Source organism: Poecilia mexicana, unplaced genomic scaffold, assembly GCF_051168715.1.
Source record: "Poecilia mexicana isolate PSO_F unplaced genomic scaffold, ASM5116871v1 scaffold_3, whole genome shotgun sequence".
NCBI classification, from domain to species: domain Eukaryota; kingdom Metazoa; phylum Chordata; class Actinopteri; order Cyprinodontiformes; family Poeciliidae; genus Poecilia; species Poecilia mexicana.
In genome coordinates, this window is record NW_028263372.1 from 14,077,275 (window position 1) to 14,100,430 (window position 23,156).

Genomic DNA, 23,156 nt, shown 5'->3' on the forward strand with positions numbered 1-23,156 from the left:
AATAATCTCATCGGCACGACTTTTTTCATTTATGGGCAGAACGATTAAATTATTATTTTTTTCTCCTATGTCACCAGACGGACTCTGTGGCTTTCCCTACTCTTAGTGAAAATTTTTTTTAATTAAAAATTATGACAATGTGATAGTTTTAATTGTCTTTAATTGTTTTTCAGCTCAGATGAAATAGGCTTTTAGAATTTCCGAGTATTTGTGATGCACTTGAAGGCAGCAACGTCATACAAATGGCGGACGTTGTAAACACAGCCAACAGTTTCTCCGGGGCCAAAGTGAAAGCTGTGTTTTTAACATGGACAGTGTAGAGTTTGACCGGTTGGACAGCTTGGAGGGGTGGGTGGCAGTTAAAAGTAACATATTTGAAGAGAATGAACCCTTTAAGTTGGGTTTTATCGTCCAGTGGAACGCTATCGAGTCGAAGTTCGCAGTAACCTGCCACAACCGGACGTTACAGCGGCAGAAACGTAAGGCTGAGGTCCCCGCCGGTGGCGACCCTCAAATGAGCTGGGCAGGACTGTTCTCCGTGAACGACCTGAAACACGTCCACCTACAGTTCACATGCGTGGCGGACGTCCTGGGCGGCTGCTTCCCGGATTTATCCGACTTTGGGGAAAGTAACATTTGGGACTTGCTGCTGTCGAATCGGAAGTCCGGTCCAGAGGATGACGACCAGAGGGACTTTGACACGCCGTGCAGGAAGCTGGAAAAATACTTCAGCACAGCCATTGACCTGTGCGGGAGAAAGATCGTCCTGGAAACTCTGTTCACCCAGGATGAGAGGGATGTGGATGAGTACTTTGAAAATCTACAGGAGTTCAAAAAGAAGACCATGCAGGAGGAGATGTCAAGGGCCAAGGGTCACCTGAAGGAGGTGAGGGGCCACACGGCTGCTGGGGGTCCTGGAGTTCAGTCTGATTCACAAAAGTCCATCTTATGCCCCAAAAGATCTTCATTAAGGGCTGATTTAATCCATTCACTGGGTTTGTTTCTACATGGAAGAAACGCACAACAACTAATACTGAAGCATTTGATAACAGTCACATTTTTCTTTAAATAAGAATTAACAAGCACCTTTTCACTGGAAGTTTGCTCCTCTTCTTTTCTGTGAACATTTCCTGTGATTTGTACTATTTCAGATGTTGCTGTTCATCTTTCTGTTTTCATGTGTTAACTTTTAGTATTTTCTCGACTACTCTGACGTTATATCTTCAGATTATTGTTTGTCTTTTAAGGATCGGATGTGAAAAATTATATTACGTTTCCTTCAAGATCCTGCAGGCTAATAATAACTTTCCACATTTTCTCTTGCAACATTTAGGGCCCAAAATTGAATTCATTTGGAAAGTTTATTCCCTCAATTTTAGCTCACAAATTGTCTAAAAATAAATATCTTTCATTGTGGCTTTTGTCATGAATTTTACAGCAGATGTTGGCAACAATACAAATAATCCACGTCTACAAAGAAATCAAAACATGCATGTAATAAAGATGAATGACGCAACAAATAAATGCTATATATATATATATATATATATATATATATAATAAAAGAAGCTGGAAAAAGGCAGAAAGAGCCAATATGTTATCCACAAATAAATGCCATTATGTTCAATATATATTTAATCAGGTACAACAATCACATTTCCATCCCTGTATTATCTCCAAAAGGATATTTTTGAACACACGGTTATTCTTTCCATACATACGTCACCATTATGGTGTCCAACCCTAAGAAACATATTTGTTAATTCATTGAATATAGATTTGCCACACTTGGGGTTTAATAGTGTAACAATTAATAAAATGCATTGTTATATCTGGTAGTAGTTTTTCCCAGAAGCATTAATACAAATTAACTCAAACTACAACTCATCTGGCCTTTGTTTATAATCATAACATTTTAAGAAATAATATAATTTTTTTTTTTATTTGATGAATTATCTTCCTGACTCAAATACCTACCCTGGAGCAAGTGTTTGAGTCCCAAATCACTGGATTATTGCAGACTTTTACCTCACTAAGCTGTGTGTATTCCTGAAGTGGAAACAGTTGCCTGTAAGAAGAGCGCCACACAGTGGCGGTGGAAAGATCTAAAATCAGGTCTAGTATGACGCAGCTGTGACTTTGCTGCCAGAATTTCAAAAAGGAAGTCCTCGATGCCAAAGTGAAAACATACTTTTTCAATCTCATGTCAATAACTAAAAATCTATAAACTACAGTAATTGATTTCATGAATAAAAGCCCCCTTTTTTAAGTGGATGAACAAATTCAATAGAGATCCTGCAAAGTGGTGCATTTTAAATGTGTTATGTTTATTATTTTATTGAATTCCCCCCCATTAAAAACTGAATTATTGATTTGTAACATGCTTTTCTTATAATCCCTGTTGAAATGTCAGCATCTCAGAAATTGCCTGTCTGTGATTTTCAATGGGTCATCCCTTATTAAACCTGTGAAGTCGTTAATATTTGTTCATATGTAAATTTCACTGGATTTATATTATTGATTTATTATCTCTATTTAGCCACGTTGATATGGCTTTGCAAGGCTATAACTCTGGACCACCCACATCCTGTTTAAAAAGACTTGCACCAGCTGTGTGTTTGGTATCGATCGGAGCGCACCAAACAACTTCCAGTAAAGATTTTTCTATCCGATCTGAGCTGTGAAAAGTCATACAAGACAAACAACAGATGGCTCTGAGAATAAACTGAGGTGATGGTGTTTTTATGTTCACTTATTTTATTGTTTTTTTTATTTTTACAGCTGCTGCAGACTCACAGCACCACTAATGGGATGGTGGCACTGCTGAGCATCTATGAGAAGGAAGATGAAGCCTATCAGGACCTGGTTGCTGTCGCCACCAGCTTCTTCCAGTACCTGTTGCAGCCCTTTAGAGACATGAGAGAACTGGCCTGCCTTTACAAGATGGAGATTCTGGTGAGTCCGGTTGAAACTTGAACAAAACACGAGTCATTTTCTTGTTCTGCTAAAGACTCTTTATTTATCTCAAATCTAAGTTGAATCCCAGAGTTTGTCAGATCTATGAGGTGACGCTCTGATCATAAATGGTCCACTTGTTTTTTTTTTTCTTTTCTTTTCTTTTGTTTTTCTGCAGAAATCCTTGGAGTTTGAGGAGCTGGGTCCCAAGAGGATTGCAGCTCTGGAGAAGGAGGCGGAGGAGTGGAGAATGAAAGCAGAGGATGCAGTCGCCTCCATTCAGGACATCACTGTCAACTACTTTGCACAGACTTCAAAGGCCCTGGCTGGTATAAGTTGTTTGCTTTTCTTTTCTTTTTTGTATGGATCATATCATAAATTCTGTGGTGGATTTGGTAAAAAAAAAATAAAAATAATACGAAAGCATCTTTTTTAATTAGATAAGAAAACATTCAGTTTATATGATATTAAATCACTGCAATTCAGATGTAAATTAATCAATTTTCCATGCTCTGTCTTTTGAAGAATTTCAAATTATTCAAAGAATTTAACGAAATGCTAACATTAAACGCCAAAGGTGTGAATTCATTGGTTGTCAAGGTAAACAAAAAAAAAACTTTTAAGTTTCTTTGTAACCAATTCAGGTTCATAGTGAAAAGAAACAAAAAAAAAACTTTGAACTCTTTTTAATCTGTTGCATGGGTTTGAGAAAGTTGACTTCAAAAGCTTATTTTCCAGCTTTCACGCTACATCCAGAATATAGATCAGTTTGTGGAGCAGCTTGAAATTCAGGTGGGAGAAACTGCCACTGTTTTTTCCAGGTAGTTCAATAAAACTTTAAAAGCAAGTGAGATATCCTAAAGCAATGATGTCATAGCTGGATGTCATCAACATAATTTTCAAAGAGCTATCAGGGAATAAACAAACAAACTGGTAAACAGCTTAGCTGATAATTCTCATGTAATCATATAAGGTCTGTTAAGTTTTTGCGAGATGCAGCAGTTTGACAGATTTTCATGTCTACGTCAAGGCATGGTAAAGCAGATGGAGGAGGATAAGAAGCGTTTTGGACCCGCTGCCTGGGCGTCTGCAGCTCCTAGACTGGAGAAGCTGCGCTTCCTCTTAGCTAAGGAAACCTTGCAGCACATGCGAGCGGCAGAGATGTGCCTCAGCCGCAAGAAGGACGCCATCAAAGAGCGGGTACGTCTGACGGGGGTTTCGGCTGCTTCTTCGGGGCTTCTGTAATTGGTGAAAACATTCTGTCTGCACTTAATAGGTTTTTTTTTCTTTTTTTTGTACCAAGGCAAAACAGCTTTAGTAGTGACTGTAGTTCTGCAGCGATTTAAATGGACTGCTGGCTTTTTTTTTTTTTTGTTGTTGTTGCTTGGTATTCTTGTCTGAATCTCTGGCTGCAGAGCTTCTTTTGATCTATTTATAAAGCTCTCTCTAAAAACTCAAAGAATCCCTCCACTCCCTCCTCCCCCTCTCCCCCCCCCAAAAAAAAACAAAAAAACCCTGCCTCCATGCATAAATAAGTCAGTGTGTCTGTGTGTGTATACATATTCACAGTGTACCGCCTGTGTGTGCTCTGTGACTGCCTGGTGTAGAGCAATTTTAATATCAGGATCACAGTATGGAGTGGGAAACTGCAGCAGATTATTTGCAGCCATAAGCTGTCACGCTGTGCATTTTGAGCTGGTCTTTTCTCCTTTTTTGTGGGGGCAGCAGGAGAACACTTTCAGCATCTTCACCTACATTATTCATCTGATTAAGCTTGTTAAAAAGTCAGGCCCGAGGATGGTGGAAGTGGCCACCACTGTGAAATCAACGTGAGTCTTTTGCATAGACGGCTGTGTGCGAGTGTTTCTAATGAGATCAGCGAGCTGCACCTACGCAGGATTTTGTGCTGGTGGCACCGTAACACCGTGACTCTGATGAATGCGCCGGTGTTCCTGCAGATTTCACAACGTGACACGTTGGACTGTTTTTTTTTTAAATTTTATTTATTTATTTTTTTTTACAGTGAGCATTTCTGTGCGTGCGCACGACGCCCTCGGAAAATATCGAGACCTCTTCATGCAATTTGCATGTTTTGGTTTTTGATGCTCGCTGCAAATATAACCCACATTTAGATCAATTAAACTGAAGAAGTCCCTCCACCTTTGCAACTTCCCCCTTTGCCAAATTTAGCAACAAGGTGAGAGACGTTGATCCAAATATCGACTGTGGATCTGGCTGGGTTTGTACGCAGAACAGAAAATTATGGAATAAATGTATTTTCCAGGACTGGGTGATAAATCGATTTTTATCCGTTATGAAAAAATCTGGAGGTTTTATTTTTAAGCCATATTACCCAGTCCTATTTCAGGTATAGGAAAAGAGGATGATAAAAAATGTTTTTTCTACATTTTATCTCATCAGAAGTAGTAGTAGTAGTATGTTCGTTCATTCAAACATTTAGCATATGTACAGGGGAAACCTGAATTGTCAAAATTCCCAACTTATACAGTGTGGAAAGTGAAACCGGATATTTGTTTGAACCACATTGAACATCTCCTGATTTTCACCAATGGTCTTTATTCTACCAGGAGGACTTTTAAAGAAAATCACCAGAAAAGATTGAGAGAAAATCTCCGAACCCGAGTGTGCAAAGACTGCAGTAACAAAACACTTGAATGCGAATTTTCCTCCATTTGTGCTTTAGTTAAACTCTGTGACTGCAAATGTTGAAGTAATTCTTTCAGTTTGGGATCGCTCAGTCTGAACTGAAAAAAGGGAGGAAAATAATTTTACTTTGCAAATGTTCTGGGCGTCACGCAGCGTTCTTTATGACGGAGAGCATTTAGAGACATGGGCTTGAATATAAAGTGTCAGCTCATAATTAAGAATGTCAAGCGGTTTTTTTTTTTTTTTTGTTACTGTCATAACGCTGCAGGCAGCCGCTGATTCCAGCTCCCCTCATTAAGAGTCGCAGAGAAGAAAACTGTCTGAAGACGTTTCTACATCACATATTTTTACATCAGTTGAAAAGATGTAAACATGCAGTTGTGTCAGAGTGTTTTTAGCACGCATGTACAAACGGGATGTGAATTTAAAAAGCCAAATATTCCACACTTTTTAAAGGCTGACTTGACAAGGGTGTTTTTGTTTTTTTTCTACAGCTGGAGAACTTGTCAGGGAGAGTCCAGAATCAGAGAGCTGAGCAGGGGTCGGCGTTTGAGGCCGGTCAGAAACGCGACACAGTGGACCAGCTTGAACTGCAGTTCTATGAAACCCAGCTGGAACTTTATGACGCCAAGTTTGAGATCCTGAAGAACGAGGAGCAGCTGCTGGTGGCTCAGATAGACACCCTGCGTCGACAAATTAAAGGTGTGCGCTGCAACTAGTGGAAAGGTTTCATAGAAAAGAAATGCATCAATCTGTATTTAAATGCAACAGATGGAATAGATTTTTAGGATAAAAATGATCGTAGGCATAAAAACAAGCTAAAATAATTGTCGATTTTGTTTTTCTCCTGAGTAATTGCAAGCATCAAGTAAAAACAGCATTTCATATTTAATCATATCATCTTTGTGTGTTATTAAAATTATTAGCATAAAAGCTGCATAATGAAGGCTGACGGACAGGGTGAGGTCAGCAGGACCGTGTCTCTCATGTGACACGACCAATTAGTACTTCGAACTATTTTCTTCCTGTAGAATTAGGAAATATTTAACATTGCATTTGGGTAAAGTACACAATCTAAGTTACTGGGAGTGAAAAACTGTGAGTGGATTTTTACTGCTGCCACAAATAGAAACTCATTGACAAAATAAACACTGCTCCTTCTTGTTTTTTTGTTTTTTTTAGATTAAAGCTGACTCTGCCGTTAACAAAACATGTTTAGATTTTTATCGTTTTCCACATCTGGATAAGAAAAAATGAAATCATTTGCTATCATTTGAAAATCTCAAAACTGAGCCTGGAAAAATGTATATGCAAACAAAATAAAAGCATCGCCGACAAAAAGCTGTACTTTAGAGAATGTATAATTCATTAGTAATCTAGTCCTGATTTGATGAGTTGACGTTTCACAGATTTTAATGTGGAGCTGGTCAGAGTTGGTCCTGAGTTATTGCTAAAACAGCAGTAAAATAACACTCTGTCAAATCTGATGCCAACTTTAGGCAATAAAACAGAAGTAGTTATTTTAAGCATTAGCATCTCCAGACCTTTTTATAGGAAGAGCTACAGGGAGAGAGCTAGACATGTTTTTAAAAAACTGAATTTAAATTATGTCATACATAATTCTACATATTTAAATTTGACACACTTTGATTTGAGGTCACTCTGGGGAAATGGTCCCCTCCGTTCATGTAAATATTTCTCTAATTGCTCCTTTAGGGACATGGGGTGTTACCTCCAAGGTGCGTTTTAACCTTTTATGCTCTCCAGAGTTTCCAGACTAAAACATAGCAGTGTGACCTTCACTATTTGCTGAAAAGAAGGGCCAAACGAAAATGAATTTTGCAAACTAATTATGTGACTTTATGGAGGATTTAATGTGAACACTCACAGGTGAAGGCGAATCAGCAGTTTATGTTGATGATGTCATACTTTGAATATTATAACAAGTAAATCCATAGCGTACATGATGACGTTGTATGAATGTGCTTTTGTTTCAGAGCTGAAGGAGGAGGTGGTGTACTATGATGTGTGTGAGGATCCAGAGGAGCTGCACAGCATGGTCCACACAGCGCTGCAACAGGCTGAACCGCCACTAATGCGTCAGCTCAAACGACGCCTGCAGACCCTGGAGACCAAGAGGGGCAACATCTGTGCTCGGAGGGCTTACCTGAGGAACAAAAAGGTGCAAAACGCGCGGCAGCCACTTTATTCATTTTGACCCGTCTGCACCTTTAAAAAAGAAGACTCTTGGTAGCAGTTCATTTGTCTTTAGGGCACAAATACACATATTTAAAGCTCATAACTATGTAATTTTTATTTTGAGGATGGAGTGCAGATTTTAGATTTGAACTCTGGAATATATTAAATAACTTTAATGTTAAATAATACATTTTCTTCAATAGCTTCCACATTGCGTGCCACATTGACTAGAAATCGGTGTGTAATTGTTATACTAAACTCAATATATGAGGCACATACATTTTTATTCCATTGTAACTACATTTTTATTTTTGTTACCTATTTTTTTTTTTTTTGTTTAAATTGAGTATTTCTCTTCAATAGCTTCTAGGTCATGTGACCTATTGAGTCAAAATCAGTGAGAAATTGTTGTAGATCTACAACTCTAGATCTACAACTCTAGATCTATAACTCTAGACTATTCCTCTTTAGGTCCAAAAATAATAACTTCAGTTTTGTTTCTGTTCAGCTGCAGAAAGTTGTGGCACATTTATCTGTTTTAAGCATCTATTCAGTGACTGGAGGGGATCAGCTGGTAGAACGATTGTTCTACCAGTCTGTACAGATGAGGTACACTCATTTTTATTTGATTTGACCCTTTTTATTCCCTGTCGATACACAGCTCTACATTACCATGTCACCAGGTGACTCTGAACAGTTTTGAAGGGGTGTGCATAAGACTGACATGACACTGTCATAAACATGACATAACATCCGTCATGAACATAAAGAAGTCTGACAGTTGTCATGTCATGAAGTGTCATTCGGTAAATAATGACACTTTTAATGCAAAGTTGCTCTAAAAGTTGCATTGACAGGCCATTAAAAATGCCAACTTTGCATTAAATGATCATAATTTACAAAATCATGCGAAGTTGGCACTTTTAATGGACTTTTAATGCAACTTTTAGAGGAACTTTGCATTGAAAGTGTCATTATTTACCGAATGACACTTCATGACAACTGTCATAAACATTCATAAAGACTTCTTTATGTTCATGACTGGTGCATTTGACAGTCATGTCAGCCTTATGCACACCCCTTCAAATATAGTGTTACCCTCTGAACTCTGAATTTACGTTTTACAAAGGAATTTTATAAAGCATTACCTGGCTGTTAATGCTTTGAATACAACGTGCAGCTGCTGCCGAGTTTCATAGATGCACATAAAGAAAAAAGGGGCAGGAAATATTGGTGGGGACTGTCCCCTTCATCCCAGAGTTGGTGTGGACAACTTCAGGAAGTTACACTTATGAGCTATGGACTATAAACTTTTACACATTTTACACAAATTTCTTCAAATATTGTTGAATTCTTGTGAAATGGATGAACTCAAACGTGAAGAAAAGTGATCAAAGTTTTTTCCTTCGTTTTCTGTTACAAATAGAAAAGTAGGGTTTGCATTTTTTTTCAACCTACTTTAATCAACACACAAAAGAGATTAAGGGGAGTGTTAGCACTTATTTTTTTTCACTTAAAGCCCTGTTTACCACTCATAAACAACACACAGCTATGTTGCCAGCAGAATTACCAACAGAGGTGTGAATATCTGCAACTCCTCCAGAGTTACCCTGTTTATATGCCCCTACTTCAAATTGCTGGCTTAGCTCTTTAGCATGCTAATTAGCTAGCTCTGCTGAGGCCTGCTAATGAACGATCTAAATATGCAGAACACCTATTTCAGACACTACCAATCAAGGTGGACAGCTATGTCTTGGTAGGTTTTTAGTCGTGTTATTATTTTTCATTTTTAGATAATCGACAGAACAGTCGTCTGTGTGATTTTCAGTGGTTAGCCTTCGGACAGGCTAACCCTGCTTTAAAATCAACATGGTCTCTGATCTAAGAGATGTGTTCATGATGCATTTTCTTTCTCTAATGATTCCCAACAAACCGCTGAGACCTTATAATAATGAAGCATCTGCACTAATCAAATTGGCGTCTCCTAATTATAATTTCTTAAGCGAGAACAATGAGCATAAGAGGGGCTTAGGACTTCCTAATATTTCATAATTCACTAAACTGTAAAATGATTTTCTTGAGCATATTTGACTCTCTTGAATGTTTGGGAATCAATGTAAAAGGTCAGACACTAATGTTATACAAAACCCCAAATATGTGGAAAATGTTTTCAGTGAATTTAGCCAGCTCTTATCGGTCAAGTTGAGTACATCTGAAATCTGTGGAGTCAGGAAAAAGGAAAACAAAATCGTGGCCACGACTTATCATGGTTAAGTATTTCCCACGAAATAAATGAGTAATTTCTATTCTCATGGCCATATTTTTTTTCTCCCATGCCACCAGACCCACTTCATAGAGATCAAATAAAAAAAAACAAATTATTTTCCTTTTTTGTTGTTTTTTTTTGTTTGTTTTTTAGCTTTCTTTTTACATAAAGGGAGGATATAATAACGCAACACTGACACAAAACTTGCAACATATAAAACAAAGACAAACACATCAACAGGTATTTATATTACATTAAAGTTTGAATACATAGAATGACATAAAACATATTGTCTATGTATGATGATATAAAACCTTTATACTGTCATTCTATGTATGTATTATACTGCCATACATAGAATGACAATATAAAACTTTTATATCGTCATAGATAGAATGACGATATAAAACTTTCTTGTGCCAAACAAACACAAGAAGCTATTTAGATTAATGTAAAGGGGAGGAATAGATGCAAAATCAAATAAAACATTTTCCTCCCTTATTTTGCTTGTTTTTTTGTTCTTTTTGCAACATACCTGCAACAATTAAAAGAAAGGCAAACACATCAACAGCTATTTACATTACAGTAAAATTTGAATACATAGAATGATGGTATATAACTTTCAACTTAAAACAGAAACAAACACAGGAAGAAACTATTTACATTATTGGAAAGAGGCGGAATAGATCCAACCTTTCCATTTTTGTTTAGTTGTTGTTTTTTTATTTGATAGTTTCTTAGCGTTTGTTTTAACAAAAAGGAGGACAATAAAAATGCAACATTGACATTGATCTTGCAACATTTAAAACAAAGACAAACACAATCAACAGCAATTTACATGACGTTATGAGTTTGAATACGTACAATGATGATGTAAAATGTTCAACATTTAAAACAGAAACAAACAACAAGGAGGCTCTTCATTGTAAAGAGCCTCTTTACCCTTTACAGTAAAGAGGCTGAATACCAACTCCTTTCCTTTTATGTCGTCGTTTGTTTTTAAGCATTTTTTAAATTAAAGAGTTCAATAAAAATGTAACATTGACATAGAACAGGGGTGTCCAAAGTCGGTCCTCGACGGCCGGCATCCTGCATGTTTTAGTTCTCTACCTGCATCAAATGATGGCTCATTGGAAAGCCTAAGGAGAACATTGACTTGCTGTGGAGATTGTTACTACCACTAGGGAGAGAACTAAAACATGCAGGATGCCGGCCCTCGAGGACCGACTTTGGACACCCCTGACATAGAACATGCAAACTTTAAACAAAATCGCACTGTATGGCCTGTTTCAGGCCACTTCATGTTTTTGAAGGGAGTAAATATGTCGATGTCAAAGGACTCATTCACACACTGCTGATGGCAAGCTACTGGATTGTAGCCACAGTCTGACAGAAGTGAGGCTGCAATTTTTTTGCGCCATCGGCACGCCTGACCAACACCAGCAGGCAAGGTGGGTGAAGTGGGAAAACAAACGGCAAAGGGTGGACAGACCGGGAATCGACCGCCGTCGCAGTGGTTCCCAGCCGTAGTCCTTAAGTACCCGTGCCCTACATGTTTAAGGTGTCTCCTTCCTACCAAACTCCTGACTCAAATGAAATACTTGTTAGATTTAATACTTGTAATCAGTGGTCCCCAAAGTCGGTCCTCGAGGGCTCATTAGAAGGCCTAAGAAGAACATTGACATGCTGAAAAGGTTGTTACTACCACCAGGGAGAGAACTAAAACATGCAGGGTGCTGGCCCTCGAGGACCGACTTTGGGGACCACTGCTTAACACCAACAAAGAGCTATTCGCATGACTTTAAGGTTGAAATTTGATGAAATGGTGTTTTTCTTTCAAGCCTTTCTTCTGCCAGGTTCTGCATTCTGCTTCCTTCTGCCTCTAAAATCTCTATTGTCTCCATTTCATAATTCTCTGCCTCGATTCTATGGGTTTCTTTCCTTGTCCAGCATGAAGGTGAGTTCCTGGATGTCTTTGTGCAGATATCTCCATTTCTGCCTCGATTCTAAGGGCCTTTTCCTTATCCAACATAAGGGTGAGATCCTGGATTTCTTTTAGCAGAGATCTGCGTTTTTTGTCCTCTGCCTGAAGCTTATTGGTAAGGAGTTTTGTCTGAGCCGAGAGCGTCTCTGTCATATTGCAGGCTTTCTCTAAACCCTGGTGAAGCTGATCACTTACCTTTTCCAACTCCAACTTACCTCTTTCTGCCTCTTCTCTTAGAGCCCTTTCTTTCTGCAGCTCTTTGTCTGCTTTCTGCTGAAGAGACTCTATCGTCTTCAAGAGAGAAGCGATTTCGGTCTCTCCTTGGACCCTTAGACTTTTCTCTTTTTCGACCATTTTCTCGAGCTGTTGGAGCTCCATTTGGATTTTGCCAACCAAAACAGTCTCAGATCGACCCTCCTTGGACATTTTCTCCATGTCCTCAAGCTTTCTAATTAGTTGTTCTGCGATCTCCACAGCTTCCTCTTTGTCCGCCTCAATTTGGGCTCTACGTTGTTGTTCTGTTTTCACTTCTTGCTCCAGTAGTTCTAATAAATTCTCTGCCTGGACCCGTTTTGTTTTCTCTTCTTCGACCATTTTTTCTAGCTGTTGGAGCTCTAGTTGGATTTTGTCAACCAAAACAGTCTCAGATCGACCCTCCTTGGACATTTTCTCCATGTCCTCAAACTTTTTAATTAGTTGTTCCGCTATCTCCACAGCTTCCTCTTTGTCCGCCTCAATTTGGGCTCTACGTTGTTGTTCTGTTTTCACTTCTTGCTCCAGTAGTTCTAATAAATTCTCTGCCTGGACCCGTTTTGTTTTCTCTTCTTCAACCATTTTTTCTAGCTGTTGGAGCTCTAGTTGGATTTTGTCAACCAAAGCAGTCTCAGATTGACCCTCCTTGGACATTTTCTCCATGTCCTCAAACTTTTTAATTAGTTGTTCCGCTATCTCCACAGCTTCCTCTTTGTCCGCCTCAATTTGGGCTCTACATTCTCTTTCAGTTTTCAGTTCTTGCTCCATCATGTCAAAGAAAGCCTCAGAAATTTTGAATTGATCCAGATTTTCTTTTTCTGCCTCAATCCTCAGCTTTCTTTCTCTCTGGAGCATTTCTTGAAGCTGTTGGACATCAAGATGAGGAATGTCCTCATCTTGAACTTTGATTGAATGTTCAGTGGAGATGTTCTTCATTCCTTCACAGTCACCAGAGAATTTTAGGAGACTCTTAATGGCTTCCCTTTTTGCTGAATCACTTTTTGCATCAAGATTTATTTTGTTCTCCAGCTTTTCCTGGAGCTTCTTTATCTCTTTCTGAGCCACAGCGACATCAATTTCAAACTCAATGGTGAGCATCTCAATTTCATCACGGTGTTTCTTTTGCATCTCCTTCATTTGTTGTTGGAGTTCTTGTATTGTGGGGCAGCACGTTGTCTCATCTCTGCCCACCTGGCCTTGGTTCTTGGATTCAGCCTTCTCCAGCTTCTCCTTAAGCTCCTGAATTTCCAGAAGCAAGGCCTGCTTCTCCTCCCTCTCTTCTGAGACAATGTCTTCATAGTAGCGTTCAGTGTTGACTTTCTCCATCGTAATGGCCGCTACATCTTGGTGAAGCTCCTTGATCTCCTGCTGAAAGATGTCAAAGAGCTCATTGTTGAGGTGATAGACCATGGGTTTCGGCATTCTGGTTTATTCAAACAAGTTTTGCTCAAAACAATGTTCTCTGCACAATTCGCAAAATTTGCACAATCCGCACAACAGCACAATCCGCACAACAGCACAATCCGCACAATCCGCACAAGTGAAAAGTGGGTGAGGTTCTATGGAACTGTGTGCCTTTATAAAGTACAATTCTGGTGTATGATGCATGAAAACGCCTGTGATGTCATCATAGATATTACAATAGTGATAGTTCTCTTGTGGGCTCGTAAGCATTCTCACCATCTTATTGGCTGAATCTATTACTATATATATATATATATATATATATATATATATATATATATATATATATATATATATATATAAAAAAAAAATTCCCCTCTCACCCTCCGTGGGTGGTCTCTTTCATCCTCTGAGCTCGGGTCCTCTACCAGAGGCCTGGGAGCTTGAGGGTTCTGCGCAGTATCTTGGCTGTGCCTAGAACTGCACATTTCTGGACTGAGATGTCTGATGTTGTTCCTGGGATCTGTTTGAGCCACTGCTCCAGTTTGGGGGTGACTGCCCCGAGGGCCCCGATGACCACAGGCACCACTGTGGTCTTCACCTTCCAGGCCTTCTCCAGTTCCTCTCTGAGGCCCTGGTATTTCTCCAGTTTCTCATGCTCCTTTTTCCTGATGTTGTGGTCACTTGGTATTGCTACATCCACCACAACGGCTTTCCTCTGTTCTTTATCCACCACCACAATGTCCGGTTGGTTCGACATTACCATCTTGTCTGTCTGGATCTGGAAGTCCCACAGGATCTTAGCTCGGTCATTCTCCACCACCTTTGGGGGTGTCCCCCATTTTGACCTCGGGGCTTCCAGTCCATATTCTGCACAGATGTTCCTGTACACTATGCCCGCCACTTGGTTATGTCGTTCCATGTACGCTTTCCCTGCCAGCATCTTGCACCCTGCTGTTATGTGCTGGACTGTCTCAGAGGCCTCCTTGCACAACCTACACCTTGGGTCTTGTCTGGTGTGGTAGATCTGAGCTTCTATTGCTCTGGTGTTTAGGGCCTGTTCCTGGGCGGCCAGGATGAGGGCCTCTGTGCTGTCCTTGAGTCCAGCTTTCTCCAGCCATTGGTAGGATTTCCTGATATCAGCCACTTCAGTTATTTGTCGGTGGTACATCCCATGTAGGGGCTTGTCTTCCCATGATGGTTCCTCCAGCACCTCGTCCTCTGTTCCCCATTGCCTGAGACATTCGCTGAGATATATATATATATATATATATATATATATATATATATATATATATATATATATATATATATATATATATGCACACACACACACACAACTCTAGATCTATAACTCTAGACTGTTCCTCTTTAGGTCCAAAAATAATAACTTCAGTTTTGTTTCTGTTCAGCTCCAGAAGGTTTTGGCACATTTATCATGACCTAGAAGCTATTGAAGAGAAATACTAAATTTAAACTAAAAAAATAGGTAACAAAAATAAAAATTTTGTTAAAATGGAATAAAAATGCATGTGCCTCATATATACAGTTTAATACAGCAATTACACACCGATTTCTAGTCAATGTGGCACGCAATGTGGAAGCTATTGAAGAAAACATTATATTATTTAACATTAAAGTCATTTAAAATATTGAATATGACTTGACATTTTAATAGAGGGTAGTGTGTCTCATGTAAAAACATGGATTACCACTTTTCTGTATCAGTTGGTCAGAAGGCATTTATTAACATTTGTTTGACAGGAGTGTTTGGTTCGGAAATTTGTTCGAGTTGGATATTTGAATATCCAACTCGAAACTAACTTCACTGCAGTCAGTAACACAATAAGACCACCGGGACAAAGTTTATTTTGATCTGTGGCCTGTAAAGATGGCACCGAGCGACTGCGCAAGACGTAAACGCCCCACAACATCTGACGCAGTGACGTTGGTTTGAAAGCTCTATTGGCCAATAGGAGCTGGAGGAGCTGGACATAGAAGGCAGCTCTTCTCATTAACATAACGATGCAGCAGAAAAAGAGCAAGCAGAAAAAAGACAAAACAAAATATTTACTTTTCTTGACAAAAACGCATGTTTAGGGGAAATGAAAAAGAAAATATATACATTACTTAACGGAATCTCGTGTAAGGAAAAGGAAAAACAAAATATATATTTATGCTTTTATTTCTTATTATGTCGGTTTTGGTCCTCTGTAGAAACACCCACTAATCTGATAAAACACAAAGCTGGCTTCAAATAAAAATGATCTATACTCATGGATGTCTTTTGTGCGTGTGTCCTCAGGATCAGTGCATGGACGCCCAGGAGCAGAAGCAGCAGGCGGCCAAGCACAGCTCGATAGTCTTCAACCAGCATCATCAGGTCCACCTGGTACGTCACCACAGCAACCAGGCAGCCCACACAGACCCTCACACACGCAGCACTATCTACAGAGATAACTGGATTTAGGTTGCTTTTTTCCCCTCCTCTCTTCAGTGGCTCTCTGTGTCTCCCTCTGTTGTCTGCAGAAACGGGAGAAGAGGAAAGAGGAGGAGCAGAGGAGGAAGGAGTGGGTGGACCAGGAGCGAGAGAAGACCCTGAGCAGATTACGGTCCTTCAGAGAGGTCAGCCTCTCGTTCTGTCTCTTTCTTTCTCCTGCACATCCTCCTTCATTTAAAAAATGAAATAAAATAAATAAAGGCCAGATGGGTTTCTGTTTAAAAACACAGCGGTTTTGTTTTATTGTTTGGTCAGGATTACAAAAATATTTCCATTTGTTAAATGACAGAAGAATAGTAAAGATTATAGATGATATTGAAATTATAATATACTAATGAATTCAAAAAAATGGGAAAGCCCAGACGAAAATGTCATGGCTTTGTAAAAGGTATTCTCTTTCCCCCCTTTTTTATTGCTTTTACAAAAAAAAGAAACTAATAAATCTTGGCAAAAAGAACCATTCATTTTTTAAAATAAACGCTGATTTCTACAAGATGCTGACAAAAAACTAAAATATGTAATATAAAATAAACAATAGCATAAATATTCAGCTCCTTCAAGTCAGTGTTTTGTTGAAGCGCCTTTGGCTGCAACCCCAGCAGGGAGTCTGTGTGGAACAGCTGCAATCAAGCCACACATCTGGATAGGGGAGCACCGATTGATGATTTCTGGCTGACCTCCAAAAGTCACTGAGTCAATAACAGTGGGATGATTATTGTTAGATATGACCTGGTGGACTCTGGGCTGTCAGTCAAACCTCTCTCCCAGCAGAGCAAAACAGGACAGTGGTTGATTGTTTAGACCTTTGCTGAGGCAGATAAGATCGGTGGATGAGATCTGATTCACGTGTCGGTATCGGCCGATCACCGAGACCCCAAAATGAAGGAGATCGGGGGTCAATTTATCGGCCGGCCGATAAACTGGTGCACCCATTCGTCAGGATGCTGCAGTTTTACCCTATTCTTCCTTGTAAACTATCCATCATCTGTCAAGCTGCATGTGGGTCGGCTGTGATCGGCTGTTTTCAAATCCTGCCGCAAATTCTCTGTAGGACTGAGGCCTGAGCTTTGACTGGGCCGCCCCAGAACATCCACCTTGTTTTCTTCAAACTCTGCGTAGCTTTAGATGGATGCTTCAGCTCGTTGTCTTGCTGGAAAATAAATATTCTAGTTCTCTTGCAGATGGAAACAAATTGTCCTCCAGGTTTTTGCTATACTTTGCTCTATTTAAATTGTTATAACTTTTTGGTTTTTTATTTAAAATGAACAGAAAGAGGTGATTTCTCCCATGTTGGGATTTCTTTCTTTCTGTCTTTCTTTGTGATTTTGCATTACGTTCCACTATGTGATCTTTTTCATCTCCTCCCTCATAGAAGCGACAGGGACAGTACATCCTGAAGACGCCTCAGTCCAGGAAGTCTCCCTCAGAAGTGTCCTGTCCCTCCCAGCCGTTGTCCATCATCAGCCTGTCTCCGTCTGACTCTCCTGACGAGCCGTCCTCCGTCCGCCCGGCTCCTAGACGCAGCAAAACACCCAAAAAGCAGCAGCCTAAAGACATCCCTGTTCAGATCTTCTCTGCACCGCCTCCGCCAACATTAACCTGCCCCACTGCGCCGCCGCCACCTCCTCCTCCTCCACCTCCACCGCCGCTCCCACCACCGCCTCCTGCCTTGCCACCACCGCCTGTCCGAGTTGCACCTTCCCCTCAGGACACGCCGATGCCTCTCAGCGAAAACGAGGAGCCTCCTTTTCCAGCCAAAAACACGCTCAAGCAAAACATAGGTGAGGCGAAAGTGTGCAGCAAAGTTCAGACTTTAGGCAGCTCGCGATAAACGTATGAAGACGAGAAGCTGTTTGAGAGCGCTGTGTGCAGGGAGCAGGAGATGCAGCATTTCCCCACTGCTGGCACAGTTGTGTTTGTTTGTTCTAGTGGAAAGTGTGTTTGCACATGGTGTTCTGTCCTATATTCCCAACGTCTCCCATGAGGACAGACGGAGGCTTTTACCTCAGTCTTGCTGTTTCACACCCTCAGCTCCAGTTCAACACGACTTTATTTCTTTGACATCAAAGAATGCAGTTTTGAATGTCTCTTTTTTTCACATGTTCTAAGTTCTGTTTCTTACCACTTTTGTTACTTCTTAACACTTTGATTTCTTTCAGTTTTCAATGTTTCTTAGAGTTGTTTTTTTTTACCATTTTAATATTTCTTACCAGTTTTAATGTTTCTTTCTGTTTTTATTGTTTCTTACCTTTCTTTTGTTTTTTTTGCATGTGGCATTACTGCAGGAACTATGGACGAAGTGTTGGCCTCGCTGCAACGCGGACAGATTAAACTGCGAAAGGTTCCCGATGCTACAAACAACTCTGGGCTGGACACGAGGAGCAATCTGATGTCCGCCATCCGAGAGGGAGTCAAACTGAAGAAGGTTAGATGTTTGTCACCAGTGATACTTCACTGCTGATGTTTCCTATCAGTCAGATAAATTTGACACCAAGTTAAACAACACATACAGATCAGCTGTTTTCTATGAGAGAGCATTGTTAAGTTGACCAAATGGAAAACCTTGAAGCTCAGTACAGATCAGTGTGTGTAAATGTTTCTTGAAAATGATAATATATTTACAGCTCGTTTTAGTATTTTAGATTGTTTAATGCCTTGATATTTTTATCAAGGCATTTTTTTTATAAAAAAAATATATATAATATATATATATATATATATATATATATATATATTTTTTTTTTTTTTTTTTTTTTTAAATGATGGTTTTTCCATATGGCTGTATTTGTTTTCACACATCCTTAAAATTCAGGTCGGGAATAAAAACGTTTGGTTTGGTTTAGGTTATATAACAAGATCACTTATCACAGGTGTTTAATTATTCCAGGATATATTAAATTTACAATCTCATATTTCGCTCCCATTTTGGGAAGGAATGAGATGGGAATGCTTTGGTATATAAAACAAGTGATAGTCAAATCAGACTTTTATTTTTCTGACTGCTCTACAGCCGTCGGTTTTCATGTTTGCGTGTTTCTCCGTATCGTGGTTGTGCATTTTCAAAAATCACTACACAAAGAGAGATGCCAATTTTCTCTATTGCTTAAGAAAAAGTTGATATTATTTCCAAAAGTTAACGTGGCGGGCTCCATTTTGGGAAAACAGTCTGACTTGTTTTCAGAAATGATCAACTCAACTTTTAATTATCAGGCTAAACATGAAAGCTTTTGCTCATTTTTGATGAAAAAAAAAAGGAATGTAAAGTTCCTCCTGTCAGCTTGGTGGCTTTTGTTTTGTCGTTCAGTTGCAACGTCTACCTGTGTCAGAAGATTAAAAAAAATACATCTACAGTTTAGCATCAGCATTGGTATTTAAAATGATCCTCCAGCCTTTTGGTTCTCTAGAGATTAATGTCCTAAATTCATAAACAACCTCAGATTTTACTGCAATATTTTGCTGTGTGCAGTGAAGAAATACACAAATTATAATTTTTTTTTTTACCAGTGGAAACAGGCAAAGCTCACACAAACATTAGCCTACTCTTAAGACTTTCATTTTCTCACTGAATAGGCTTATGACTAAAGCAATTCAGGTGGCGTTCATTACTGATGCAGGACGTCTAATTATCAGGAAGTTGCACCAGTAGCGAATACAACGGTTTCTGGTTTTACAGTAACACAGGGTGAAAGTTTTAATTGGTTTATTTATAATACGGAGCCACACTGAGTTTTAAAGACAAACTACATTTTCTTCAGTTTTAAACCTAAAAACAAAAACTACACATCTAATAACGAACACTGACCTTTTTTTTTTTGTTGTTATTATTGTTTAGCTTCACACCTAGTGAATGTGTTGACTGGTCAGTGGGGAAGGCGCAGGTGTTACTAAAACACCAACAGTGGTTCTGTGCTATTAGTGTCTCAGAAACTCTCCTTCCCTTCCCTTCAATGGTCACATCTGTGCGTTTGTTGCATTAACATGGTAACACGTTAATATGTCAAAAAGAGATTTTTTTTATTTCTCCCTAAACCTTTAGATAGAAATGCAAGCCAACTGACTGAAAAACAGGACTAAAATCATTCCCGTTTCAGTTTTAGTGCTACTCTAAGCACCTTTCACACCGACTGCTGCTGTAAAACACCTAACAACTTTGTTCAATTTAGTCGAAACCGACTTGTTGCTGTTCAGCTACATAAATTAAAATCAGCTCAACTAGATCTCCAGCTGCTTCCAACAAGGGTCAACATTTTGTTTTTCACTTAAATTGACATGAAATTTTAAAAACGTACAAAAATGTTGCATTGATATCAAGTACAGAGCATAATTACAGTCATATCAATTATAAATTAGAACATAAGCCAGATGAGTCTCATTTGTTTAAGCAGGTATTTGACTGATTCTATTAAGCCCACATTTTGTTATTAAAAATCTATATTTTTGTTAGTCTGTTGTAGTGTCTAATTAGAAGTGACATGTTTTCTTTAGCAAGTAGCAGAAAATCATAGGTAAAGGTGCCAAGGCATCATTCTTTGTCTAATCGATCGTTTCACTTGGATTTACTAAAATAAAAGGTGTATTCTAACTTTCTGAATGAGCCCGTAGTCTCCAGCTACATTGTCACTCTTCGCGTTGCAGGTGGTTCCCACGCGAGAGGAAGTCCCGAGCGGCGCCGACAACGAGCTGGAGCGCAGCATCAAAGCCGCCATGATGAGGATGAAGAAGGTGGCGGCCGACTCGGACGACGAGGACCGAGACGACGACGACGACTCGCAGAGCGCCGACTGGGACAGTTGAGAACACAAACCTCTGACACAAACCCAAACCCCCCCCCAAATCCCTTCCCTCACGGCTCGTCGGCCTGAAGCTCGTGCTACGGCCAGATTTAACCAAAAACACACTGCTGCTTCTTCTTCGTCTGACGAGGACGGGATTACGCCTCCTCCGACTTAAATGCTTTAGTTTGTTGGCGCTGTCGCTCACTAATCCCATTGGTCCTCCTAAAGCAGCACCGAGATGTAAGAGATCCAAAAAGGCTCTGATCCAGCTAAGTAGTAAGTGACAGAATCGGGATTTAATCTCCTCTGAAACCTTTTTTTTTTCTAGTTCTGGAAGGATTCTTAAAGTGAATGGCTAAATGGGATGTTCTGCATTATAAAGCAAAGGCAGTCGGCGGCACTGAAGCGCAGCGTGTGAATGATTGAAACTTACACAGCCGTCTGCCTGAAGGCCTGTAGTGAAGCTGCTGCTCAGCAGGGAGAAACTAATTCCTCTGTCATATTTCTGAATCTTAACTCAGTATCTTGAATGTAGTAAACGCGATTCCTCAGATATAATCCAGCCGCTGTATTCCGGAGCATTTACTGTAAGCTATGAAGAGCAGTGGTGTGTAAATCCTTCAGCGTTGTTTGTACTACAAGCTGCCGTCTCCAAGTAATCAGCTAATTCTTCCTTCACCACGCCACACGTAAAGAGATCAATTAGGAATGCAGGATACCTTTTTTTTTTGTTTCTTTAATAAATACTTATGTGCAATAACAACCCTTCTAATCATCTAAGCCTTGGTTTGAATTGCTTTCTGACAAACCGCATTAAAAGGGTTCAGAGTAAATAAAACGTCTGTTCACCGAACTGGCACTGGAAACACGTGTGTACTGTTTTATGAAAAATAAACCCAGATATGAAACCTTTGCAGAGCTTGCTTGAGTTCAGACATGCGCTCAGACGCGCTGCGCCCGCATCGACATCCCCGCTCTTTAAACGCCGCGCACAGGAAGTGTGGAGCCAGTGTGGGTAAACCCTGCCGACTGTTCTCCGGCAGACTTTTTTCGCCCACCAACATGAGTCACAGAGCGGTGTCCATCCAGGCAGCGTCTCTCCCTCTCTGAGCCAGCTGCGAGTGGCTGTTCTCAGCTGTGTGAACGTTAAAGAGCAGCTGTTGGCGGCGGCGGCCTCCTCCCTCCCTCCCTCTTTGCTCCGGAGGCGGCTCTGCGTGTGCGTTTCCTGTGGGGGGAACATCCAGGTCGGGCACCTCCAGGGATGAGGATGGCAGGTATTTTGACAAGCCCAGCCAATTGTGCATCAATATGAAATTCCCCCAGCCTGTTACTATGGCAACGGCGAGTCTTGGTTGTAGTGGCCTGCAGTGCCAGGTCTCTCTCTCTCCTCTTTCTCTCTCACACATGTACCGAGCAGCATAGTGTCTTAATGATGTTTCACCAACTCGCCCACTCACCACCAGTCACACAATAAGCCTCGCAGAAAGTCTGCAGCCACGAACAGCAGACGGGAGAGAAATGCTGCTTCAACTCTGGAGTGAAACAGGTTTTTGACGTAGAGTGAAAAAAAAAAAATTTCAGTCGCATCAGAAGATAAATGTAAAAAAAAAAAAGGGGGGGAAAAAAATTCTGATTAAAAATCTCTTATTTGCAACAAATGAATGGAAAAGGCAGCTTCAGTCTGCAACAAGGCAGACTTTCTCCATGTGGTTCCAGTTTAACTAATGTTCTGCTATATTTCATAATGGATGGAGTTTTATGACTTGGATATCAGTTTGCATTATTGTTTTTATACTGTGGAAGCTTATTAAAATGCAAACGCCACGCTGGATTCATTACGTTTCACTGACTAGTTTTTAAAAGGAGTAAAGAGTAGATTTGTTGTCGACAACCTCCCTGCATAAATTAACTTTCCATCAGATTTAATTAAACAACTTGTGTATAAAATGATCTGCATATTGATTAACTTCACACCCGTTTCTGATACTCGACGCTCTCCGAAGGAGCAAATGAAAGCTGAAGTAGAACGTTTCATAAGTCCATCACAGTTTTATTTACAAAAAAAAAAAAAAACTTGAGTGGGATTGAGTTGCCAAGGCAACATGTTCTCTGATCCACTGCAGCAGTAGCGCGGTGACGACGTTTCAGGTGTTT

General features: G+C 39.9%; 1 protein-coding gene across 1 annotated transcript; it reads left to right on the plus strand.

The window, feature by feature from the left end:
* The first annotated feature begins 221 nt into the window (after positions 1 to 221).
* whamm (WASP homolog associated with actin, golgi membranes and microtubules) lies at positions 222 to 21,910 on the plus strand. Its single transcript, XM_014990222.2, has 11 exons — positions 222 to 886; positions 2,782 to 2,955; positions 3,134 to 3,284; positions 3,986 to 4,155; positions 6,117 to 6,324; positions 7,620 to 7,804; positions 16,033 to 16,119; positions 16,257 to 16,352; positions 17,600 to 18,008; positions 18,513 to 18,652; positions 20,863 to 21,910. The coding sequence occupies exons 1-11, from the start codon at positions 308 to 310 to the stop codon at positions 21,019 to 21,021; spliced, it is 2,358 nt and encodes a 785-aa protein (XP_014845708.2). The 5' UTR covers positions 222 to 307; the 3' UTR covers positions 21,022 to 21,910.
* Positions 21,911 to 23,156: the final 1,246 nt, after the last annotated feature.